We start from the raw sequence: 27,468 nt of genomic DNA, 5'->3' as shown, positions 1-27,468 counted from the left end.
TAGCGGGGTGAACAGGCAGTGGCTCAGGTGGTTGTTGTCCTTGATTATCTTTTTGGCCTTCCTGTGACATCGGGTGCAGTAGGTGTTCTGGAGGGCAGGTAGTTTGCCCCCGATGATGCATTGTGCAGACCGCACTACCCTCTGGAGAGTCTTACGGACGTGGGCAAGGCAGTTGCCGTACCAGGTGGTGACACAGCATGACAGGATGCTCTCGATTGTGCATCTGTAAAAGTTTGTGAGTGTTTTTGGTGACAAGCCAAGTTTCTTCAGCCTCCTGAGGTTGAAGAGGCGCTGTTGTGCCTTCTTCACCATGCTGTCTGTGTGGGTGGACCATTTCAGTTTGTCCGTGATGTGTACACCGAGGAACTTAAAACTTTCCACTTTCTCCACTACTGTCCCAGTCGATGTGGATAGGGGGGTGCTCCCTCTGCTGTTTCCTGAAGTCCACGATAATCTCCTTTTTTTTTGTTGACATTGAGTGTGAGATTATTTTCCTGAGACCACACTCCGTGGGCCCTCACCTTCTCTCTGTAGGCTGTCTCAATGTTGTTGGTAATCAAGCCTACCACTGTAGTGTCGTCTGCAAACTTGATGATTGAGTAGGAGGCATGCATGGCCATGCAGTCATGGGTGAACAGGAGAGGGCTGAGAACGCACCCTTGTGGGGTCCCAGTGTTGAGAATCAGCAGGGTGGAGATGTTGTTTCCTACCCTCACCACCTGGGGGAGGCCCGTCAGAAAGTCCAGGACCCAGTTGCACAGGGCGGGGTCGAGACCCAGGGTTTCGAGCTTAATGACGAGTTTGGTGTTATACAGTACCGTTCAAAAGTTTGGGGTCACTTAGAAATGTCCTTGTTTCTGAAAGAAAAGCACATTTTTTGTCCATTAAAATAACATCAAATTGATCAGAAATTCAGTGTCGACATTGTTAATGTTGTAAATGACTATTGTAGCTGGAAACGGCTGATTTTTTATGGAATATCTACATAGGTGTACAGAGGCCCATTATCAGCAACCATCACTCCTGTGTTCCAATGGCACGTTGTGTTAGCTAATCCAAGTTTATCATTTTAAAAGGCTAATGGATCATCAGAAAACCCTTTTGCAATTATGTTAGCACAGCTGAAAACTGCTGTGCTGTTTAAAGAAGCAATAAAACTGGCCTTCTTTAGACTAGCTAAGTATCTGGAGCATCAGCATTTGTGGATTCGATTACAGGCTCAAAATGGCCAGAAACCAAGATCTTTCTTCTGAAACTCGTCAGTCTATTATTATTCTGAGAAATGAAGACTATACTACAGTATATACTACAGTGTTTCCCACTTTTTATAATGTAGATGTATGACCCTCCCCCCCACACACACCACCACTACCCTATTCACCCCTACCACCCTCTGTTCTATTGTAGTATATACTATAGTAATTACTGTAGTGTTTTTGAGGACTGTGGTATGTTGTAGCATTTACTATCGTATATTGCAAAATTATATAGTAAGTACTAAACATGATCGAGGGATACTACAGTGTGTAGTATAGTATTCTGCAGTATGCTACAGTTCACTACAGAATTCTATTGTAAGTACTGTAATATTCTATATTATCATCTCGGTATCGAGTATGGTGATACTAAACCTGGTATCGCTATCAAAGTCAAAATTCTGCTATTGTGACAGCATTAGTTTAGCCTGGTTCCTCTCTAGGTTTCTTCCTAGGTTTTGGCCTTTCAAGGGAGTTTTTCCTAGCCACCGTGCTTCTACACCTGCATTGCTTGCTGTTTGGGGTTTTAGGCTGGGTTTCTGTACAGCACTTTGAGATATCAGCTGATGTACGAAGGGCTATATAAATACATTTGATTTGATTTGATTTGATTTAGTTTGTACTGCCTCTACAACATACGTTCTTTGCATAAGTCAGTTGAAAAGTTTCTGCAGGGTGTTTGTATAACCTAATTGGAGTGTTGTGTTAGATTCCTTCTCTGGAGCTTACCATCAGTTACTGGAATTTGACTTCATGCAAATAGGAAGTATGTCCATTCACGCTCTAACCTGGATTGCCTCACGCATAACTAGTGTATTACAAAGATCTCCGATGAAATCACAATTCAAAGTGTTTTCAAATTAGGTCTGGTTTGCCATGGCAAGATGAATGCCTCTGATTCTTTGCCCTCGCGTAGTTCTTTTCAAAGCCATACACTGTCTCAAGATTAAGGCAACGGTGTACTATTTTGCTTTAAAAGCATTTTAATCCATAGTCATTTATGTGAAAGACGTATGCTAACACAAGCAGAGTAAAAAGGCTGTAGTTCGTCTAGGCAGAGAGGAACAAATAATTCAAGTATCTCTCTCTCTCTCTCCACGCCCCCCCCCCCTTCCCCCCTCCACCTCTCAGATAGCCTACCAACATAGTATCAAGCCAAGGCACCTAAGCTTCCACAGACTGAGTTTCCTTTGATTGCAGTCATGTCAGATCACTGACGAGTGATGCAACCATCACCTTACTTGTAATTCTAGTAACAAAACTCAGTGGGGAAGAGATTCCCTAGTGCAAAACAATGTACTGATCCTCAACACCCATGCTCTGACACAACCTGTTCTCAATACCCTGTGAAAGCAACCACCTCATCCGCTTTACTTCGGTTTCATATCCCCTCATCTTTCGAATGGTCTTGACGATTATATCATCAAATTCGTGATAACACGGCCATTTAAGATAGATATGAAATTATATTTGTGTTTGTGGATGAATTTACTTCTGCCAGATGCCTATTATGAAGTTTTGCGCTGAAGACCATTGCGCTACATTTTTGCCCATTGAATACCATTCAAAAAGACTATAAAAGTTTTAAAAAACAACAAGGCTACTTCCTGGAAAACTACACATCGATTGCATAAGCAAAGAATACAAATGTATTCTGCAATCCTGGTTATTTTGTAAAACCTAATTGTATGTCAAATAGGGTCATTTAAACGTCTACAGTAGCGTTGATATTCTTGCATAGTGCATGATAAAAGAAAAGTTCAGTGATACCAAACATATTCCAGGAAACCCACCAGTATGTCCTTATGTCCTAACACTATCTGTTTTCTTTATCAGGCCGGTGAAAGAGTACAGTTGGCTGTACTTTGGTGCTGTATTTGCATTGCAAACGTTGTACATGATTGAACACTCACTTCCCCCTAGAGCCAGGCACTAGATGTCAACAAACCTGTGCTGTGAGCAACTTCGGGAGACCACTTCCTCCTCTCCACAGAAACCTCCTCCCTCCTCCTCCCCTCTCCACTGCTGCAAAATGGCTGGGGCTTGTTAAACCATAATGTCGCCGAGAGAGTGAAAAGGGGGAGACTCAGTGCTCAAGAGTGTTGCTGAGTAACTACTCTAAGTGGCTGTATCTCCTGATTGGCTGCCACAGTGTTTACTGCAATCTGTCATCTCACCAAAACAACACTGCTCTTTCTCTGAGGGGAGCTGTCCAAAATGGAATGTGCAGGGAGAGAATGGCTATCCGTTTTATCACTGACCCTGAATGACTGTTTGTCCCTGACCTGTCACCTGATCGGAGGAAGTCATCACCTATAATTTGTGAATATAAACAAAGTGCCATAGTGATATAGGTCGGAAACCTCATGCTCTTGACCCTCAATATTACTGTTGGTGTCAGCATAATCTGATTATAAGGGTCATACATTGTTGTATGAGCTTAAATAATACATCCCTATACGAATAGGCTAAATAACTGTACTGGTGAAGTAGTAGAGGAAGTGACCATTTGAAGGCTTTTAGTGAAGTTCAGCTCAGTTCAAAGAGGTATCTTCCTATTTGGTGAATGTAACACCACAACTATGACACAAACCATTTTGCAGAACCATGAACTGTACAGTGGCCAGACAGGGAATTGTGAACAGGAGTCTGTATGTTACTGGGCTTTTGTAACATACTGTATGTAGCCAACCACAAATCTTCAGAATGGAAATATGGCAGGTTGCAAAACCAATGCAAAAAGACGTCCACACTAGGGATGCAAATTCAAGAAAGCATACAGTATTATATAGAACCCTTATTGAATGGAACTTCCTTCCATCTCTTATTGCTCAAATAAACAGCAAACCTGGTTTCAAAAACAGATAAAGCAACACCTCACGGCACAACGCCTCTCCCCTATTTGACCTAGATAGTTTGTGTGTATGCATCGATATGTAGGCTACGTGTGCCTTTTTAAAAAATGTATGTAGTTCTGTCCTTGAGCTGTTCTTGTCTATTGATGTTCTGTATTATGTCATGTTTCCTGTTTTGTGTGGGACCCCAGGAAGAGTAGCTGCTGCTTTTGCAACAGCTAACGGGGATCCTAAAAAAATACCAAATACCAAAATACTATTTCTGGATCTTTACATGAACCAATAATGCTGGCAAAGTTAGGCAAAACGCATCAAGGCTTAATGGCTTCGAATCCCATGGGGGAAAAGTATGAAAATGTATGCACTCACTGTAAGACGTTCGGAAGAAGAGCATCTACTCAATTACTCAAATGTTAATGTATCTCATAAGTTCACTAAACAAACATCCCCAATATAGTTCACAAGTGCACATTAAACCAGGTCTCCAACATAAAAGTATGTTTCAGCCCAGCTGAAGCTTCTCGGAAAGGCAAAAATACGAAATGCTTAATGTTGACCCTTTGGGTTCTAAATGTGTCTTGGTGATTCCACGGAAATGGTGGCTTTCCTGTCCCCCGCTGTAACCACCAAGGAAAAACACACAAAATATATGGTATTGTTTTAATTGAAGTGTTTTATTGTTAATAAACATATGTAAAGCAGTTACATTTGAAATTATATTTTTCATATTATCATAGAACACGGTCAGCACCATGAAAATGGCTTGTCCCTCAAGCCAGGAGTCATAGTTTAGTGACATATGAGTCAAAATATATATTTTTAAATGTCATAATACAAAGGAAAGTATTATAGCTGTTTAGGGAATTACATAAAATAACTAGAACATCAACTACATATTATAAATACTTTACAAGGAATAGCTGTCCCTCAATTTCATGTCACTGGTGTTACCCTTAAAAATATATATATATATATGCTAAAGAAATGCTACATCCATGCCAACTTCTTCCTGGGTCAAAGGTTCATTGCAGGCGGGTCTGTTTTGAAGAGCACATGATGAGTCTGCATTCTCTCTTGATATGTTTGGAATTTGATGATTAATTTGGTAATTTAATGCAAAGCTTTAAAACAGTGACTGCTGTTATACAGTATATAGTATGGGGAAAGGAAATATGATTGAAATAATTTATCCAATTAAATTATTAAGTGATTTATTTACAATTTAAGAAGTGTGGTTTGAGGTTCTGTGGCAACCATTTTAGATGTGCCATCTTGTCAGCAGATTTGTCACTGGTGTTACTGTTCCTGCTGGTAATACCTGTGACAATCAACAGCACTGCTAGCTTTATCAACTACATTTTTATACAGTTTCAATATTGTAATTTGTAACATAATATGAATTTTCTTTTGATAGATATGGCAAATAACATGCTGCTGAAAAGCAAAAGACTCTATAGACAGCGAAGTGATGCTGACCCAGATGACCCAGACTGTAGAGCAGGCTACCTTGAAAAAAACCCCACCAGACTTACTTAAAGGATTTAGAAAAAAAGAAAGAGTGAACGATCTCACAGAAAGAGGAAAGAAATGGCGGGTCAGACAGGAAAAACACAGATGTTGAGAGCAGGAAAGACAGTGTTGACCCCCCCCCCCCCCCCCATTTTCTCCAGAGTGTCAACCCTGTACTTCAAGGTCGGAATTTAACACAATGTGTCCGTACTAATTAGGAAGACATTAGTACTTATTTACAGAGTTCCTTAAAGGGATAGTTCACCCACGTTTCTTTACCGTGTAAGCAGTTTGTGGACAAGGTATGACAGCAGCAAGTGCTTTGGTTTTGTTTTGGCCACTGTTTCAAATGCTAACTGTTTAGCATTTGTGGCACAATAACTTGATTGTTTGAATGAGAAGTGCATGAACTTGCATTGATGTAAAAAAAAAAAAAAGTAAGCCTTTTAAACAGTGGCCAGGTAAACAAAACCAAAGCATGGATTGTTGTCCTACCTTGTCCATTAAGCCATTTTGTAATTTGGGTGAACTATACCTTTAAGTAGGCTTCCAAAATGTTTGTCACATGGCAGAATTATTTATGTTTTACCCGAAGCTATATAGTTTTGTGGATAGGCATGACAGAAATAAAGTAGGATTTCATGTTTGTATCATCTTTGAAAGATTACATCTTTATGTTTTGCAGACAAACCGAAGCGCAGAGATCGACACAGGACAGTACATAAAGCCTGAAGAAAACAGTATAAGTTGCAAGAAACGTTGTCAGCATTTGCAGGGTACAAATCAAGACCCTGAAAGTCCAAGAACGGAGACGAGAAGCACACTACATGGCCACCCTGCCTCCTCAACAATTAAAAAATCTCTAAACTTCCACTATGGGCCTTGGGGGAACTTTGAGCAAAGCAAAGCAGCCAAATCAGACACAGCCAAACAAGGGTTTGCAAATATACTGAGATGAAAGCTAATAAATACATGCAAATTCCAAAAGTTGTGTGAGCAGAGCATTGTTTTTTTTTAAATACAAAGCCTGGAAGCAACAAAAGAGGTCAACAAGCAAGCTTGGTGGAAATAAACAAGAGGACAGACAGCCTTGAGACAGTTTTACCTAGCAGGCAAGCCCCTGCCAAGAAAGACACTATCACCCTTAGGAAGGTGAAGAAACAGGAGGCTCATTTGTGATTCCCGGTGGAACCTCCACAGGAAATACGTTGCTGAGCATGGGCAACAGATTTCATCACACGCCGCCTTCTGAAGGGAGAGACCCTTTTGGGTGGTGACACCGCAGGAGAGGCCAAGAAACTTGCCGGTGCAAGACTCATGACAAATTGCAGTTCATGGCAAACAAAATGCTCAACCTTGGACATAACCGAGGAAGAGCTTGTTACCCAGTTCCAGGAGCGGCGCTTTAAAATGTCGGAGACATCTGTTCAACATTCGGTACCACAGCTACCGGACCTTGAGAGAGAACCTGACCAATGACACTGTCTGATCCATATAGTTTTTAGTGAAAACTTCAAATGCATGTATGCTTCAGAGATCCAGTCAGTTCACTTCGGGGGTTCACACAAGCAGGTGACGCTCCACACTGGTATCCTCTATGTGGCAGAGGAGCCCCCACCCATCTCTTTCTGCACCTTCTCACCCAGCAGCCATATGGGCACAGCTGGACCCCATTCTGGACATGCTAAAACAGCAGTACTCTACCGTGAAACACCTTCACTTCTTCAATGATGGCCCTGCCACCCAATATAAACAGAAGGGCAACTTCTATATGGTTAGCACTGAACCTTTCAAGAACGGCATCCAGGGATTACGTGGAACTTTTTTGAGGCCAGTCACAGAACGGGTGCTCCGGATGGAGTGGGTGGTTCACAGCTGACCTCTTGGTCAGAGACTCTGGCACTCAAATACAGTTGTATTATGTCAGTGAGGAAGAGGTGGCATAAAGTAAGCATAAAAGGAACCATGCAAATGCACCAGATTCTTAATATCAAGCCTGGCATCCTAAAATGTCTCTGCCAAGCAGCGCAAGGAGTGTGGGATTGCCCATGTTATGGTCTCCAAGAAATCACTCTCCCGACAGTGCCTGCTAATGGCAACGGTCTCTCACCTCCACATCAAACAGATGTCATTGACCCGGATGCCTCAGCTCCACTTCCTCCAGATGTCATCGAGGCTCACCACACTGGACAGTGGTGCATTGTGAACTATGACGAACAACCAAACATTGCCGTTATACTGGAGGTCGAAGAACAAAATGTCAAAGTTAAGTGCATGCACAGGAATGGAGTCAACAAGTTCTTCTGGCCAAGCCCAAGAGATGATATCAACTGGTATGGGGATTTACCAGATTGTGTGTCTGATGCCAAAGCCGCTGACAGTGAACAAAAGATCAGATTGACCACAGTATCTGGAAGTACTTGGAGGAGCACATGAATGTGTGAAAGTGGCAGGTGTGAACTGGCTACCATAGAAGAAGCGGTCAGCGGCTAGAAAGCAATGGAGACTGGCTCGGAGATGACAACAGATGGACGTGACACAATAACATGGCAAAGACGAACATCTCAAGTAAAAGTGAAGTTAGTATGGGAAATCATTTGTACGGGAAAAGTTAGTACAGGAAATGGACCTATTACATGAACATTTTTGATTTTAGTCCTAGGCTACATTCAATGTTCTATTGTTATAATAGACATGTTTTATGTTGTTAGGAAATACATTTTAGTCCATAAGATTAAGACCAAAAGATGAAGCCTATTGACTAAAATGTATATCCTAACACAGCATTGTTGTACAAAGTAAAACATGTCTTGGCCAGAAGACATGAAAGATATTACTAAGTTAATCAAATGTGTATGAAGTAATGATATGTTATGTCATTGCTTTCAGATTGTGTCACTGGTGTTACATTGCATCACTGGTGTTATTGCATGGCATGTTGGTGTTCTGGCATCAGTTGCCCATTGTCATAGAATACGTTTATTTGTATTGACACAACTGTTGCTGTGTTCATTAGTAAGCATTTTAAGAATATGCTAATCCAATTTTGGTGACTTAGCCTCAATTATTTCTGATGTTACAACACAAAACACATGGTAGAAATATGGAAATGTCTCACAATAGAACATTACACACACCGGTTTAAAGTCATTTATTACTAATCAAAACAATTTCTTAATAATAGCATTAACCCTTTGTCTTTAATTATATATGCAAATTCAACTATGAAATTACATTCAGAAAAGCCAGAATTGTCAGCTAAAATATAGGTAACACCAGTGGTGTGAAGTACTTAAGTAAAAATACTTTAAAGTACTCGTTTTTGGGGGGTATCTGTACTTTACTATTTATATTTTGACAACTTTTACTCCACTACACTCCTTTTTATTTTTTTTTAAATATATATTTTTACCCCAATTGGTAGTTACAGTCTTGTCCCATCGCTGCAACTCCCGTATGGACTCGGGAGAGGCGAAGGTCGAGAGCCATGCGTCCTCTGAAACATAACCCAGCCCAGCTGCTTCTTGACACAATGCCAACTTAACCCGGAAGCCAGCCGCACCAATGTGTTGGAGGAAACACTGTACACCAGGCAACCATGTCAGAATGCACTGCACCCGGACCACCACAGTAGTCGCTAGTGCACAATGGGACAAGAACATCCCTGCCGGCCAAACCCTCCCCAAACCCGGACGACGCTGGGCCAATTGTGCTCCGCCCCATGGGTCTCCTGGTCATGGCCAGCTGCAACAGACTTCAACCAGAATCTCTAGTGGCACAGCTAGTACTGAGATGCAATGCCTTAGACCGCTCCGCCACTCAGGAGTCACTATAATGACATAATGTACAATAAATAGATTAATACATTCCATTCGAAAAGTGTCTTCATTCAAAAGAATCGTCTTAGATTAAAAATATATACATAAAAGGTAACATACACTACATGACCAAAAGTATGTGGACATTTGCTGTTCAAACATCTCATTCCAAAATCATGGTCATTAATATGTAGTTGGTCCCCCCTTTGTTGCTAAAGCAGCCTCCACTCTTCTGGGAAGGCTTTCCACTAGATGTTGGAACATTGCTGCAGGGACTTGCTTGCATTCAGCAACAAGAGCATTTGTGAGGTCGGCACTAATGTTGGGTGATTAGGCCTGGCTCGCAGTCAGTGTTCCAATTCATCCCAAAGGTGTTTGACGGGGTTGAGGTCAGAGCTCTGTATGGACCTCGCTTTGTGCACGGGGGCATTGTCATGCTGAAACAGGAAAGGCCTTCGCTAAACTGCCACAAAAGTTGGAAGCACAGAATCGTCTAGAATATCATTGTATGCTGTAGCGTTAAGATTTCCCTTCACTGGAACTAAGGGGCCTAGCCCGATCCATGAAAAACTGTCCCAGACCATTATTCCTCCTCCACCAAACTTTACAGTTGGAACTATGCATTTGGGCAGGAAGTGTTCTTCTGGCATCCGTCAAACCCAGATTTGTCCATCAGACTGCCAGATGGTGAAGCGTGATTCATCACTCCAGAGAATGCGTTTCCACTGCTCCAGAGTCCAATGCCAGCGAGCTTTACACCACTCCAGCCGACACTTGGCATTGCGCATGGTGACCTTAGGCTTGTGGGCAGCTGCTAGGCCATGGAAACCCATTTCATGAAGCTCCCTACGAACAGTTCTTGTGCTGATGTTGCATCCAGGCTGAAGCAGCCACATCCACTATTTTGAAGGTGTGTCCACAAACGTTTGTATACATACTGTATGTGGTGCTATTATATGTGACTGAGATTAATTTATTACAAGATGGCATGGGTGGCAGGGTAGCCTAGTGGTTAGAGTGTTGGACAAGCAACCGGAAGGTGGCAAGTTCAAATCCCTGAGCTGACAAGGTACAAATCTGTCGTTCTACCCCCTAAGCTGTCATTGAAAATAAGAATTTGTTCTTAACTGACTTGCCTTAAATAAAGGTAAAAATAAAATAGGGCTGAATGTTCCCCCTTTAAATGTATTTTATCAATACATGATTGTTTCACAAAAGCAGTATTTATTCAATATGAAAAATAGCCACCACTAAATAGACTACCTCCTAAATGTGCACTGTCTGTGTCAAGTGAATGTGGTCGTATTCAGAGCACGTTCTGAAAGTGGAGGCGGCTGGCGCTCAATGAGCCAAAAAACAATTTCTGCCTAAAGCAAATGCCGATTCCTCATGATCAAATTAGCGTACATAATTGAGATTAAATTGTTACAAACACCCTCAAACATCTATCATAATGAATCAATAATTAGGTATCACTTTGTTAGGAGTGATTAGAATGCCTTTCGAACCTCTGCGCACACCATCAATTCCAAAATTATTCTCTAGTCGAGTAATTTTTGTTTGGTAGTTTTGAAAGGAAGATTTGTCGCCACGACAATATATATGTTTTCAAATTTGTTACAATCTGCAAAAAAAAACATTGTTCACTCGTTTTTAAAGCCTTGCCCACTTTCTGTGTGAGGGCTCTGATTCGCTGGATCTGAGCGCGGATGCCGTCATCATTCGGGATGCCCATTCATCTGGGCCGCGTTCAGTAGAACGCAACGTTTTGGAACGTTCAGATAGAAATAGACAATATAGAACACACACATGCCTCTCCAACATGTAAAATGAGTAACCACCAGCTCTATTCATGGCATTTCTATCTGCAACGTTCGAGAACGTTTGGCAACTGAATGTGGCCCTGTGCACTTGGGCGTTGGACTCCGCATCTTATTAGCAACACGGGAAATTTCTCCATTTTCCACCCTGTCTACAGCGACATAGCCACAAATCTGGGATTTTTTATTACTTCACTTCACTTGGCAGGTATTTTCTGCAATTTTCCAATTTTGTTCACTAAGACTGGACTTTGATTACTTGTCCAGTAAACGTTTCAAAGAGGAGCCTCCGCAAAGTGCTTGCATTTAAGAAAGAGTCTAGTAGTGGTCTTTGTTCATTTTTTTTGGATCGGTTGAGTTTCTTTGTTGGAGCGAAAGCATGGGAGCGCAATTCTCCAAGACAGCTGCAAAAGGCGAAACCACGGTTGAAAAGCCAGGAGAGGCTGCCGCTTCACCAACCAAGACCAATGGACAGGTAATTGATTTAAAAAATATATATTTGTATCCGAGTTAAAGGAAATATAGATATACGGTTGGTTTGCGCAAAGGTTCTCTGCTTGCGTTATTGTGTTGTGGGCACTTATGGAGACGTTCGCCAGGCTGATGGAGAAAACAACCACGATTGGAATACATTGATTGTACACTATTTCAACAAACAGTTGATCACTGATTTGAAATACAATTTCTAAAATTGTACAATTTATTACAAAAACCCAAACTGATTTGGATAATTATTTGGTAACATATTCAGTCATTTTCATTGATTCATTTGATGTGTGGGGATTTCGGTTAAATGGGTGAATACTTTGTTTGAAATTTCGGATTGTGAGAAAGCGGAAATTGGTATCGAATTGTTGAACCTTATGTAGCCATGTGTAGTTATATGGATAAATAGTTTTTGAATCAAAAATCTTAACTGAAACTGAGCACAAATCTAATAACTTGAGGCAATTGGTGGGTGAATGGGAAGATGAACGACGCCAACAATGGCTTGCCACGGTCTAGCTAGCCAACACGCCTTTTGTTACAGATGCTCGAATAGAGAGCAGGGATGGTTACTACCACACGGGAGCAGGGGAACCACATTTGATAATGCGCCCCTTCTGTAGTTGGTATTATAAGTGTTGGAGTGGATGGTATTTATTAGTGATAAGGATGATGGTTTGAGGGTTCTGGTGCTGTTTAGTTTTGGGGGTATGCATCTGAAGGATGCTCTGCGTGATCTGGTGTATTAATGAGCATCTGCTGTTTAATGAGCAGATGCTTTGCTTTGGCGCTTCGGTGTTGGAGCGACTGGCAGACACGCATCGCCCCCTAGCGAACCATCCGAAACCGTGTCTCCCTTCTCTCATTGCCGGAGGTGGCTCATTCTCTCACGTGATTACGGGAAAATAGTTTCAATTCTGCATTCCTAAAACGAATTCTGTGTTGAATTTGTAACTCGCAAAGCAATTAGCCTGCCGACCCCCGTGCGTAAAGGCCCATTGATACTAAACGTGTTTTAAACAATTAGACAGAGGGCTGTATGCGTTTGTCCCGATTTATTTTTGTGGTGTCTACTGCCCCTTGTGTCACTGAGTGACAATAGTCCATATCACACGTAATATTCCACACTTGCTTTTTATGTGATGTTAATGGCCTCTGTCTTTAGGAAAATGGCCATGTGAAAGTGAACGGGGATGCCTCTCCTGCGGCTGCAGAGGCAGGCAAAGACGAGGTGCATGCCAATGGTAGTGCCACGGCTGAGGAGGCTCCAAAAGCGGAGGCTGCAACTGCAGAGGCTGCACCCTCAGCAGCAGTAGAAGGGGAAAAGGCAGAGAATGCAGAGGCTGTGTCTCCAGCAGCTGAGGGTGAGGCAGCTAAACCGGAGGAGGGTGCCACGCCTTCAACCAGCAACGAGACCCCCAAAAAGAAGAAGAAGCGCTTCTCCTTCAAAAAGTCCTTCAAGCTTAGCGGTTTCTCCTTCAAAAAGACCAAAAAGGAGACAGGCGATGGGGCAGAGGGTGAGGAGGCCGCTGCGTCCACCGATGAGGCCAAGGATGAGGCAGCCGAGGCCCCAGAGGCCACTGCCGAAGGGGAAGCCAAGACTGCGGAGGGAGAGGCCAAGCCTGCCGGTGCTGGGGAGGAAGCTAAGGAAGCAGCAAGCCCCACAGAGGCCAAGCCTGAGGAAACAGCAGCAGCACCCGCTGAGGAGGCCAAGGCAGCTGCCGCAGAGGAGCCAAAAGCAGAGGAGAAGCCAGCGGAGCCTGCTGCGGAGGCACCCAAAACGGAGGAGGCTGTACCTGCAACAGAGGTCGCATCCAGTCCAGAGGCCCCCGCTGCCGCAGAGGCCAGTGCTGAGTAAAGCTGGAAACGCGAAGAGCAAAACGGAAGAAATAAAAAAAACAAAAAGCTGAAAAAAGATAATCAAAAAACATTTCCCTGTTTGTATGTTGGAGTGGTGCCAGTTCCTGGCTTTGGAGAACTTGTCTACAACCAGGGGTATTTTAAAGCTTTTCTTTTTTTGTTTTCCCTTCCCCCTCCACAAAACCCATCTTGGTCCATTGTTACTACCATTCCAACGGGCAGAGGTGGGTTGCTTAGAAACGTAATATTACAGGAAAAAAAATACATCCACACTCTGCCATATATTTTTTTTGCATCTGTATTACATGTTTTTTTGTTGTTGCATTTTTATACAAAATGTACCTTGTCAAAATGTATGGACATGCCCATGGTATGGAGGAGGTGGGGTATGTAAATGAAGGGGGTTTTGGGGTGGGCGGGGGGAGATTTGGAGGTGGCACCTTTGTGCCTGGGAATTGTGCCACAGACTATAATGTAAAGAGAGGTCTTAAAAACGAGAATGAAACAAACACCTATGTACCACAAGAGTACCATGCGGTTTATAACACTAAGTCATTTTTTACTATGAGACGACAAAAAAAAAACACAATTCCCAGAGCTAGGTTTAGGAAGTCATTAAAAAAAATTCATAGGAGCTTTTCACTAATCTCATTAGCTGTACCAGTCAGTGATTCAGTAGAAATACAAGTTGTATAGGCTTTATTGTTTATTGCTGGTTTTATGACCTTAATAAAGTGTAAGTATGTATAGGCGGGGTGTTTTTAACTATGATTATTGTACAAATGAAATCTTGATCTCAAGAAGCACATGAAGTTTGCAGCTCTTTCCACCCGCTCATTTTTGTAAGATAACAAAAACAAATTCATCCTGGATGACCTTTTCAGCAATTTTGAACTCAACCAAGCTGTGATAAGTGGAATGGTTACTGTTTATATACTGTGGTATGTTTTGATTACAGCAGACAATGCTTTTTTTCCCAGTGGTCTTTGACAAATTAAGGAATCTATATCAGATGCGACGTTTGTGTAGCATCTAGTCTCTTTCTTTTCTTTTGTAAATACCGGAGAAGCTTTGACCAATTTGACTTAGAGATGGAATGTAACTTTGCTTAAAAAAATGCTATTAAACTCCTGCTTAGTGTTCTAATTTTCTGTGAGCACACTAAAAGCAAAAATAAATGTGAATAAAATTTGAGCAGCATCTGTCTTTTCATTTAACCAATTTCCATTCCTTTTAAGATGGACTCCGCAATAGGGGGAAACAGCGCCACTAGCCGCCCCACCGCCGTTGTTTTTGTTGCCAACCAGAGTGTTGCGCAGCATGGTCAAATAAATTGCCGTATATATTGTGCTATTCTATTGCATGTGCAAACAGTGTTTGTTGTAATGTCACAAACGGATGTGTTTTTTTCCCACTATGGAGTCCAGCTTTAACCGTTAAGATGGAGGTGGTAAGTGGGTCGTTGAGTGTTGTAATTGGTAAATTGATGAGTAATTTCAACATGTGTAAACCCCCCCCCCACACACGCACACTAATTGAGCTTTTGACCATTCACATCAGATCTTTTCACGTCGGTTCTTTTTCAGAGCTGATCAGATTGGTCAAAATAATTGGGCTGGCTGTTTTAAATGCAGCCATAGTGTGTTCAAACTAATTTAGTATTCAGACTAACTGCCGCCAACTTTTCTACATACTCAAACATTACAGTATCATTGTAGAAGCACCTTGCCGCAAAAACACCAAGAGGGTTTCACCTAGGATTTGAACTTGTGGCGTCACAGCTAGTGTCACTGGCCCTCAGTTATCTACAAAAGTCCAACATGGAATACTCAATGGTACGGACAAATCTATGTCACCTTGCAAGTATTATACAACTAGGCCGAACTCATTCAAAACCTTTTTAAATGAATCATGGACCAGAATAGATTAATTTGTCACGGGGATCTGAGTTTGTTCATTGTACGTTCCATCGCTATTAGTTTAGTGCTATTCCCCGCCCCCAACATGACCGACCACATGCAGCCTACATCACTGAATTCTCACTGACGTTAAATACGTTGACATTTTGCGAATCATATTTTGAATGGTGTGCGATTGCAGCACAATAGTTACTCAGTAACTGGTACAATGCCAATGGAAATGATAAAATGTCAGTGAAGACCTTTTGTGCAGCTCATTGTTGTAAAAAGAGACCCTCAAGGCACAGAGACTCAGTACTTTGCAATATTAGACCTCAAAAGGTCTTTCCATTGGCATTGTACCAGTTACTGAGTAACTATTGTGCTGCTATCCCATTCAAAATATATCAACGTAGCATGTTATGCATGCTACATTGTAATACACACAATGGCAACAAATAGAAAAAACATACTATAAATTGCAATTGTTCATCAGTAGACGAATAGGCCACAAAATAGGTGTATGCATGTTTCTCTGCTGACTGGGTTGCAGCTTCCTCGTGTTTTGAATTTCACACGTGCTATTTTCCCACTTGCAGGTGTGTCATAGCTACTAGTAGGCTAAGTTTCTGTAATGAAAATCTAGATATACTTCATCAGCAAGTCTATCTGCACAACTTGATTAAAGATCTTCTGGGTTGTATTAGCAATCACGACGGTTGAAATTACTAGGCCAAAATGGTAGGCAAATAAGCTATAACAACCAGCGCTGTGTGGCCACGCACGTCTCCAACTCAATCATCAAAGTTTGCAACAGTGGTAGGTCTGATAAACGACAACGATGAGACAGCCAACCGTGCGGAGCCCTGGGGAGTGGTGCCAGGAAAATAACCCGTCCCTTAACGTCACCATAACGAAGGGGCTGATCGTGGTCTACAGGAGACAGCAGAGAGAGCACGTCTCCATCCACATCGATGGGGCCGCAGTGGAGAGGGGAAGAAAACAATTCTAGTTCCTTGGCGTGCACATCACCGACAACCTGAAATGGTCCCTTTACACAGGCAGCGTGATGAAGGCGCAACTGAAATTCGTCTGGGCCCCTAAGTCTTGCACCATGCGCAACCGCAGGGCTCTCCAGAGGGTGGTGCTACAGCCCAACGCATCACACTGCCCTCCAGGACATCTACAGCACCCGGTGTCATGGGAAGGCCAAGAAAATCATCAAGGACCCCCCCAGCCACCCGACGAGGCACGGCCTGTTCACCCCGCTACCATCTAGAAGGCGGAGACAGAAAAGGTTCATCAAAGCAGGGAAAGAGAGACTGAGTAACAGCTTCTATCTCCAGGCCATCAGACTATTAAACAGTCACCACTAGCCGACCGCCGCCCAGTAACCTGGCCGGAACCTTCGTCACTGTTCTAGCCGGCTACCACCTGGTACGCTACCCTCCAACTTAGAGGCTGCTGCCATGTCATTGAACACTGGTAACTTTAATATTGTATGTATATGTACATACATACTGTATGTATATACTGTTTTCCACAGGAGGTTGGTGGCACCTTAATTGGGGAGGCCAGGCTCGTGGTAATGGCTGGAGCAGAATGAGTGAAATAGTATCAAATACATCAAACACGTTTTCCATGTGTTTTATGCCATTCCATTTACTCGTTCCAGACAATATTATGAGCCATCCTCCCTCAGCAGACTCCACTGCCGGTATTCTAGTCATGACTCATCCTATATAACTTATTTTCCAGGCTTCTTTCATTGCGAGATATTACTATACTGTTGGAGCTAGCAACATGAGCATTTCGCTGCACCTGCAAATCTGTGTACACAACTAATGCACTGATTCCTTGATGAAAGTAACAGTCAGGGTTACATCGCCATCGTGTGGCTGCTATGCAATGTGCCACAAAAAAAATCCCCAGTGAAATTTGTATCGATTTGGTTTTGGATTTAGCAAGAACTGACATGATGCCAGTTTACAAAGAATGCAGTATATCATCTTTAGGTTCGGTTATGATAGGGCTACAGTTGAACTAAGCTTATGGCACTTGTCATGCAAGCTAACATGTGGATGACATCTCTGGAGAAGACCGGTCTACCAGGCAAGTCAAAGGCATGGGGAATACCAACAGAGGTTACATCCCAGACTCCCTCTGGCCACTGCTTGCATATGATGTACCTCTTTCAACAGTTTATAGTGTAGTCTGATGTTTATAGTAGAGTCTGTATCCTGGTGTTCATTATGTATGTACTGTATGTGTAAATATCAAATTCATTGTCCATCTGTATATTATTGTTTGTGGCAGAACCATTCCTGTACATGCAAACAAAGGTGATTGGGATTCTGCAATTAACCCCATCGTATTATAGATAATTTAAATGATCATGGTTGATTTAACATATTTAGCCCCAGCTAATCTCTAACTACTATAATACATACATTCACACCACATAGGATTTTTAAAAAAAGAAGCTTTTAATTGGCAAATGCAAAATATCTACAGGAACACCCACATACTCTGGTCTAAAAACACATACTTTAATTACAAGTAGACTTCTCATTCAGAAGATAATGCATGTTGAAATATAAAAGCATTCAAAAAGGTATCAAAGGAAAGTACAGCAAACCCAGGTTGGTCGCAAATCCTAGAAATCCACTGCTACAGTCCACAAAAGGAAACTAAGTCTTCACAACGAACGTACAGCTACAGATCAATGAGAAATATAACACTTCTGGTATGGAGTCAGGCGCTAAGGTGTAGAATCAGCCACAGTTAGCTGTCCTGGCTGCCACAGTCGGGTCTGTCCATGGTGAGATCACAGCACCACCATGTGGCTGAATCAGGCACTGCTAGTCTGCTCAGTCTTCACACTGGAAAGTGTGCCGGTTTCCCCACCCCAAAACATAACAGAAGTCAGTGTCTGAATACATTAGTGACTACTTCTAATTAAGCACAATTTCATATACATCTCAAACTATAAGTAGCTGGTCGTGACAAGTAATTATGATGAAGTCTTTATTGTGATAAAGGGGAGGATGAGAGATTACAATGGTCTGTACTCCCCCCCCGAGATTATCATAATTGTTTTGGATCTTGCAGCACTGCACAAATGAGGGCTGACAGGAATTCATGACCTCCTTTTAAAACTGTACAAACAGTGGCAGGGTGCCACAATTACACTTAGCTGCCTTTATGTCAGTTCTCAGTGCTTGTTTCCTTCGATTTCTCCACCTCTGTACAGAAGACAGCACAAATTAACAAGTTATCAATTCAATATTTCTAGGTTATTTTCTTCATCTAACTCAATCTAAAATTAAGGGAATTGCAAGCGTTCTTGAAAGTCCGTCACAAAGAAGGTTTGTAGTCAGGGTAACCAAGTTCTGAATACTCACCAACTTTCTCTTTGTCTCCCTCCTCAACTCGAGTCCGTTTTGTTCCTTTCTTGTGATTGGCTTCGTTCCTCCTTCCTCCCTCTCCCTCGTCCTCAGAGTCGGAGAACTCCTCGTCGCAGGCTATCCTCTTGTCTGAAGCACGGACTTAAACGAGACAGGAAATCAACATTCAGATGCTTCTGGAAATAGGATCCATGCTGCTGACAATAGGGTCCAAAATGGATTCCATAGTGGAAAATCCAGCCACTGATACATTGAGAATGGACGACCCCCCCACCCCCCCCACGAGTGACATAACAGCAGTAGATAGACTGTACACAGCGAATGTCGTGTGATTTGTCAGATGAGGTGTGTCTTACTGGACATGCGTTTGTCGGGGTCCTCTGCATCCTCATCCACCGTATCGTCAGTGATGGCGTCTTCAGGGACCGTCTGCATCTGCACTCCCGGGGCGTGAGGTAGCATCCGCAAGTTCTCAAACAGACGCTGCCTATGGGTTAATACACACAAAAGGCAATTGCTTTAGAGCAGTAACCAACATCAGTGCAGAAGCACACGAGAAGGCTCCAAGAAATTTGGATAATCATACGCGCCAAAGAGAACTCCCTACCACAATACCAATTTCTTAAAGTAATAATGCAGCTGCAACAACCTCCATGCACACACACACATCCGTAATGACATGCAACTCCTTAGGAGTAGCTGAATACATCTGACATGCTATATTTGATGGTCCATGACAGACTCAGTCCTTACTTGATCTTATCCATGTACTCCAACGTGTTCTGGTTGGTCATGTTGGATGGGCTGATGTGCAACTTAAAGTCAGGCCCAAAGTACTCAAAGTAATCGTTGTATGGCAGTTCTGGGGGGGAAAAAAAAAGAAAACATAAGAGAAAGGGCCAGCACCAAGATGAACATGAAGGTTACGATGTACCTAAAATAAAGTTTCAGAAGGTCAACCCTTTCAAGTACATATTTTATACACCGATACAAGTCCCACCACTTGAGAGCAGATATAATGGAAAGGGTAAGGGTTATGTTAATGTCCCGGATTCCTGAAGAAAACAGCTGGCTCCTTTGACAGGCTGTGATAATGTCCGCTCACACACACACACACTTTTGGTGGCCCACTGACATTCTGCTTAGTCAGCTCCCTGTAGGCAGATGACTGTCAGGACCAGGACTATCCCTGGATGCGTCCCAAATGGCACCCTATTCCCTGTGTAACACTACCTTTGACCAGATCCTTAACCCTACATAGTGCACTACTTTTGAACAGGGCCAAATTGGGCACTGGCTAAAAGTAGGTCACTATGTAGGGAATAGGGTGCAATTTGGGACAAAGCCCCCGTCTAGTGCTATAGCGTTTTCTCTAGAGACCCAGCCAATATGTCAGCGGTGAAGAGAAGACATTGTAGTAAGTATACTACAAAAAGTAGACGAGCCTCAATGGCTTTCACTGCATTATACAGATCTAGGCAATCGACACTGAAATGAGGAAAGCATCCTAAAATGTAAAAAAATAATGACACGAAATTGTGGGAAATAGGGCATTTTGAATAAGGAAAAAAATGAATCAACACACCGTCAGGGATCTCAGTATCCAGAGCCACGGCCGTCTCGTAGGTCCAGCAGCGGGCCACGTTGCGGATGGTGTAGCCTCCTCCACCCAGCATTAGTAGGGGAAGGTTGAACGACTTAATGTACTCAACACACTTAGCATGGCCTGACGGAAAAGCAGCACGAAGAGACAAAACACCACATAACTATAGGACCAACATGGGGGGCTTAGAACAGGCTAATACGCTTCTCTAAGAACAAAATTAGATCATCATTACTGTTTAATAAATGACAGACTAAAAACTCTGTGCAACTCCCAATGCTGGCTCAATCATTACAGTTCAAATTAAGCTCTACAAGTTTCAAATGGACTCGCACATAAAAACATGTAAGATGATTAGCATACCGCGGATGGTAAGGTTGAAGCAGCCCAGTCGGTCTCCTGAGAGGGAGTCTGCTCCACATTGCAGAACCACTGCACTGGGCTGGTACATCTCCATCACCTTGGCCATCACCTGCCAAGACACAAAGCACTTTGTTTTCTTCCATTGTTTCCCGCTAATCGGAATAAATTTAGACCTGGGTCGCCAGGTGTGTAAAATGTATTATCAGGTAGAACAGAAAACCATCAGAATCCGGACCTCGTAGGGTAAAAGCCAATTTATGCTTGACCCCAAAAATGTGGATGAAGGCTCCGTGTGACGCTTTTGCTGCGCCTCCAGAGGCTAAATTGAGCTCCATACCACATTGCAGTGTGCCTCCGATTTTGTAACAATGCGGAGGGCTCCGTATAGCTCCGCATTGACATGATTGGTTGACGATAAGTGGGGGCGGGAGGCCCTGTATAAATACAAACTCACTTCCTTGACAATTGCTCTGCGAAACGCAAGTATGAATGCCCTGACTTCTGCAGAGGCCATTTCACTGTAAATGCTTAGACCAGAGTAATTAGTGCCTTGCTCAAGGACAGATTTCTCACCTGGTCAACTCTGGGATTCAAACCAGCGACCTTTCGGTTACTGGCCCAACACTCCTATCCACTAGGCTACCTGCAGCCCCGCTAGTGTCCAGCACTGAACACTGCAATACCTGTGCATACTTACAGGCTTGAAGATCAGCTCATACGACTCATCGTCAACGCCGTCCCTCAGGGGGAAGTTGACAGCGTAGTATTTGCCTTTTCCAGCACCAATATCCTACGAACAGAGTGGCAATTGAGGATTTTAAACACGTTTACACACTTGCTAATCCATAACTAAAATACTGCATCCATCATAAAGCGCTCTTCCCAAGCAAAATACTACAAATAATGGAAGTGAGATTATTTAGTAACTATAACGGTGGAAAGAAAGTCTCTACCCAGCTATCAATGGGCCACTCTGTCACAGAGCACCAGGAAGTTCACATTGAAGTGTGACACATGGGGCTACGTCCCAAATGGCATCCTAATCTATACATACTGCACTACTTCTGCTGGTCAAAAGTAGTGCCATTTGGGACGTAAGCCAAGTACTCACCCTGAGGTCTCCAGTCCCGGGGAAGTACTCTCCGTATTTGTGGAAGGACACAGTCATGACCCTGTCTGTGGTGTAGAAGGCTTCCTCGACTCCATCCCCATGGTGGATGTCAATATCTACGTACAGTACCCTCTGATGGTACCTGGGAACGAAGAGGTGTGAAGAATTAAACCTGAGGCATGCATAGTAGAACACACACTGATATATCAGGAGGTCTACAAAAAACAACAAGAAAGTCACCATCACTAATGCATTTCATTGTAGCAGTCATACGGTTTAGCCGGTTTCCATCTGGGAACACAAACTCACTTGAGGAGCTCTAGAATGGCCAACACAATGTCATTGACGTAACAAAAGCCAGAGGCCTCAGACTTCTTAGCGTGGTGGAGTCCCCCGGCCCAGTTCACCGCAATGTCCGTCTGCTGCCTGTTGAGTTTCACCGATCCCGCTGTGCCAAGGGAGGAAAAACATTTTTGTTTACACTATTTTCACAAGCATGTGTTGTGATTTCTGAACCAATATGGACTAGTTCTACTGTTTGCAGGTGAAAAACTGTAGAGAGAGAAGAAAAATATTTGGGTTAGGGTTACCCTAACAGATACACTATACAGTACATCAACTCATTCCAGGGTTCTTTATTTTGACTATTTTCTACATTGTAGAATAATAGTGAAGACATCAAAACTATTAAATAACACATTCCAGCTCCAACCATATAGTAAACAAAAAGAGTGTTAAACAAATAAAAATATATGTTATATTTGAGATTCTTCAAAGTAGCCACCCTTTGACATGATGAAAGCTTTGCACACTCTTGGCATTCTCTCAACCAGCTTCATGAGGTCACCTGGAATACATTTCAATTAACAGGTGTGCCTTGTTAAAAGCTAATTTGTGGAATTTCTTTCCTTAATGTGTTTGAGCCAATCAGTTGTCTTGTGACAAAGTAGGGGCGGTATACAGAAGATAGCCCTATTTGGTAAAAGACCAAGTCCATATTTTGGCAAGAACAGCTTAAATAAGCAAAGAGAAATGACAGTTCATCATTACTCTAAGACATCAAGGTCAGTCAATCAGGAAAATTAAGAATTTTGAAAGTGCAGTCGCAAAAACCATCAAGCACAATGATGAAACTGGCTCTCATGAGGACCGCCACAGGAAAGGAAACCTCAGAGTTACCACTGCTGTAGTTTCCAGCTTTAGAAATAGCAGCCCAAATAAATGCTTCAGAGTTCAAGTAAACAGACATGTCAACATCAACTGTTCAGAGGAGACTGCTTGAAATCAGGCCTTCATGGTCAAATTGCTGCAAAGAAACCACTACTAAAAGACACAAATAAGGAGACACTTGCTTGTGCCAAGAAACACGAGCAATGGACATTAGACCGGTGGAAATCTGTCCTTTGGTCTGATGAGTCCAAATTGGAGATTTTTGGTTCCAACCACCATGTCTTTGAGATGCAGGGTAGGTGAATGGATGATCTCCGCATGTGTGGTTCCCACCGTGAAGCATGGAGATGGTGTGATGGTGCTTTGCTGGTGACACCAGCATGGCTACCACAGCATTCTGCAGCGAAACGCCATCCCATCTGGTTTGGACTTAGTGGGACTATCATTTGTTTTTCAACAGGACAATGACCCAAAACACACCTCCAGGCTGTGCAACGGCTATTTGACCAAGACGGAGAGTGACGGAGTACTGCATCAGATGACCTGGCCTCCACAATCACCTGACCTCAACCCAATTGAAAAGGTTTGGGATGAGTTGGACCGCAGAGTGAAGGAAAAGCAGCCAACAAGTGCTCAGCATATGTGGGAACACCTTCAAGACTGTTGGAAAAGCAAACCAGGTGAATGCGCTTGAGAAAATGCCAAGAGTGTGCAAAGGCATCATCAAGGCAAAGGATGGCTACTTTGAAGAATCTAAAAAACATTTACATTAAACACTTTTTTTGGTTACTACATGTGTTATTTCATAGTTTGTCTTCACTATTATTCTACAATGTAGAAAATAGTCATAAAATAAAAAAACCCTTGAATGAGTAGGTGTCCAAACCTTTGACTGGTACTGTATTACACAAAAGTATGTGGACACCCCTTCAAATTAGTGGACTGCCATTTCAGCCACACCAGTTGCTGACAGGTGTATAAAATTGAGCACACAGCTATGCAATCGCCATAGACAAACAATTGCAGTAGAATGGCCTTAGCGAGTAAAAATAGTCTGTCCTCGGTTGCAACACTCACTCCCGAGTTCCAAACTGCCTCTGGAAGAACAAGAACTGTTCATCGGGAGCTACATGAAATGGGTTTCCACGGCCGAGCAGCCGAACACAAGCCTAAGATCACCATGCACAATGCCAAGTGTCGGCTGGAGTGGTGTAAAGCTCGCCACCGTTGGACTCTGGAAGTGCAAATGTGTTCTCTGGAGTGATGAATCACGCTTCACCATCAGGCAGTCCGACGGACGAATCTGGGTTTAGCGGATGCCAGGACAACACTACCTGCCCAAATGCATAGTGCCAACTGTAAAGTTTGGTGGATGAGGAATAATGGTCTGGGGCTGTTTTTCATGGTTGGAAGTATAGGCCCCTTAGTTCCAGTGAAGAAACACTGTATGCTGTAGCATTAAGATGACATTCTAGAAAATTATGTGCTTCAACTTTGTGGCAACAGTTTGGGGATGGCCCTTTCCTGTTTCAGCATGACAATGCCCCCATGCACAAAACTAGGTCCATACAGAAATTATTTGTCGAGATCGGTGTGGAAGAACTTGACTGGCCTGCAAAGAGTCCTGATCTCAACCCCATACAACACATGACCAAAAGTATGTATTCATGGGAATATATTTGTATGTATGTATGCATACACTTACCAGCAGAGCCACCGGTAGACAACTGGCAGAACTCAAACAACCCATCAAATACAGGACAATCCTCACCAACATTAACTATGATAAAAACAAAAACACAAAATAGTGATTCAAGCAATCCATCAAGAAATATACATATATTTTTTTCCAATACTAGGTAAGTATGGGTAGTTTTTCCTGGTCCAGTCATAAGGTTAGTAACAACTCCTGGCCCTAGTTATGGCTCGACTTACACCGCTGCATTTGCTTGCTGTACTCTGACATGTTGTCTGGTCGTATGGATTGGAGGAACTGGATGTAATCGTCACTGTGGTATTTGGTAATTTCCTCTGCAGTGGCTTTGTGTGGTCTCTGCAACAAAGAATAACAATTGCCTACTTCATGGCGAAAGAGAGAAAAAGCCATACCTACATATTCAGAATCAACCTTTTGACTTAATCTTGTTATAAACGTACATATATCTCCATTTTTCTGTACAGTCCATAGTTCAACAGTAGGTTGTGGGTCATTCGAATTCGGTGTGGTTTCATGGGATGCCCTTGTCCATAATAGTAATTGCCAATGTCACCTGTTAAAAAGAAGGAACAAAAGACCATAACTAAAAACAGAGCCTATATTTGAGAAATGTTGATGTTTCACACAGCATTCCAGCACTAACCATAATGTACCTATACTACCACATAATTCTATTTTGTTTTAACTAAACGTTACTACGACAATGCAGTCAGTTAGCTAGCAGTACTAGCGCATGAAGCAACGCTGATAATGCGCAATAGCCGCTAGTGTCGTCATCTTCGTCAGTCGTCAACGTTATCACTGGTCCCTTGTTGGCGGTAGTAAATCAATTTAACTTTCTGCTTATATTTAAAATGTCATAAAAACAAAATACCACAACAGCGTGTTTACTTGTTTACTTTTACAACTAATGTTATTTTAAACATTGCTGTGGCTGGCTAAACTCGCTAGCTACACACAATGTGCCGCGACAAGAGTGAAGCCGGCTAAACTAGCACTAGCTACAGTAGCTGGTTAACGTTCACTAGTTTACCGACATATCTAGATTCTAGAACACCGTCTCGTAACTTATTTCATGATCATAACAGGGACATAAAACAAATCATGTCAGGATCGCTAGCCAATAGTACCTAGCTATTCAGAGAATGAATGGATATTACATTGCACTGGCTGTCATCACGCACCCTAGCTAAACGCGCTAGTTTGGCCTTGGAAACTTATTCTGAAAACTCTAAATGAACATGCATTTCTTTACCGTCATAGTAGTAGCAGACTTTCTTCTTGGTTCCACCTGCAACGGTGTAAGCCATGTTGAGTCGGATATCTGTTTGAGATGCTTGCCGAAACTTAAGTAGTATTTATGAACCTGGTGGCGGATAGAGACATAATAGAGGCGTTTGCGGTTTGCTTTCAAAATAAAAGTTATTCATTGAAAGTGATGCAAATGGGTACAAATAAAGGAATTATGCCATTTGGACTAGATAATGCTAAACAAAGTTGGAATGTTGTTATTTAAATTGAAGAAAATACAATAATTAGAAGAAAACAAAAATCAGTTGACATTGCACTGTGTATGTATTAGACTTCAGAATTGTATTGAAACCACCGTAAAATGAGCCATATTAAGTTCACCAGTAAATTCACTATGTGAATTGTGCACTCATATTACACTGTACAGCCTTACCTATGGATTGTGGATCAATAAAATTGGGGTATCAGTATGCTCAGTGACACACACAGAACTCAACTGTGAAGAGTTTTCACAAATATTAGTGTCGTAGCTTTTATTGCGGTACTTTGAAACCACTGTGACATGAGCCACATAAAGCTTACCAGTCAACCATGTTGGACATTCATATTGCACTGTACAACCTTTCCTACGGATTGTGGATCCATAAAATGGGGTATCAGTCTACTCAGTGACAACCACAGAACACAACTTTGAAGAGTTCACACAAATATTAGCGTCATATCAGCCTTATTGCGGGACTTTGACTGTGGGAAATCACCTCCCCAGTCAGCCTATTGTGTATATTGACATTCATATTGCACTGTACAGGAACTCTGAAATCACTGACCCATTGGGCAAATTAAAATAGGGGATTCAGAACACATGTTTTTGCTTCTCCACTTCTTTTTACCAGCAAATTATCATAATCCAAGTTTCAGTATTGTTTTAGCTAGTCTGTATAAAAAAGAGATATGATAATTTTATGGGCTAAATTGTAAAATTGCGTGTGATATGATTGCATTTTGGTACCCCGCTCCGAGTTAAGTCCTTTTTGGGGGTATCTGTACTTTACTTTATCATTTATATTTTTTACAACTTTTACTTCATTACATTCCTAAAGAAAATAATGTAGTTTTTACTCCAAACATTTTTCTTGACACCCGTATGTACTCGTTACATTTCTAAGGGGGGTGGGGGGTTGAGGTGAGGGGGAAGGAGGCTTATTTAAGATACTGTTTGAAGAGGTAGGGTTTTAGATGCTTTCGCAAGATGGACAGGGACTCCATTGGGGTGCCAGGACAGAGAAGAGCTTGGACTGGGCTGAGGGCCAAGAGGGGCCATGAGACCAGGAGGGCCAAGAGACC

At 42.5% G+C, this 27,468-nt stretch overlaps 2 protein-coding genes across 2 annotated transcripts; one reads left to right on the top strand and one right to left on the bottom strand.

The window, feature by feature from the left end:
- Positions 1-11,169: 11,169 nt before the first annotated feature.
- Positions 11,170-14,798, top strand: LOC110522138 (myristoylated alanine-rich C-kinase substrate). The gene is made up of 2 exons (XM_021600271.3): positions 11,170-11,733; positions 12,910-14,798. Exons 1-2 carry the CDS (start codon positions 11,638-11,640, stop codon positions 13,600-13,602), a joined length of 789 nt encoding a protein of 262 aa, XP_021455946.1. The 5' UTR covers positions 11,170-11,637; the 3' UTR covers positions 13,603-14,798.
- A 3,171-nt stretch (positions 14,799-17,969) lies between these two features.
- Positions 17,970-26,396, bottom strand: LOC110522137 (histone deacetylase 2). Its single transcript, XM_021600270.3, has 13 exons — positions 26,129-26,396; positions 25,314-25,426; positions 25,092-25,209; positions 24,862-24,936; positions 22,296-22,434; positions 21,987-22,128; positions 21,573-21,665; positions 20,876-20,984; positions 20,495-20,635; positions 19,663-19,771; positions 19,266-19,396; positions 18,907-19,050; positions 17,970-18,747 (listed from the first exon to the last, which is right to left on the bottom strand). The coding sequence occupies exons 1-13, from the start codon at positions 26,181-26,183 to the stop codon at positions 18,710-18,712; spliced, it is 1,407 nt and encodes a 468-aa protein (XP_021455945.1). The 5' UTR covers positions 26,184-26,396; the 3' UTR covers positions 17,970-18,709.
- Between the last annotated feature and the right edge of the window lie 1,072 nt (positions 26,397-27,468).

Source organism: Oncorhynchus mykiss, chromosome 4 (genome assembly GCF_057628025.1).
Source record: "Oncorhynchus mykiss isolate SJ-2025 chromosome 4, ASM5762802v1, whole genome shotgun sequence".
Classification (NCBI taxonomy): Eukaryota; Metazoa; Chordata; class Actinopteri; order Salmoniformes; family Salmonidae; genus Oncorhynchus; species Oncorhynchus mykiss.
Note: the sequence above shows the minus strand (reverse complement) of the source record. Positions and strands in the feature narration are given on the sequence as shown.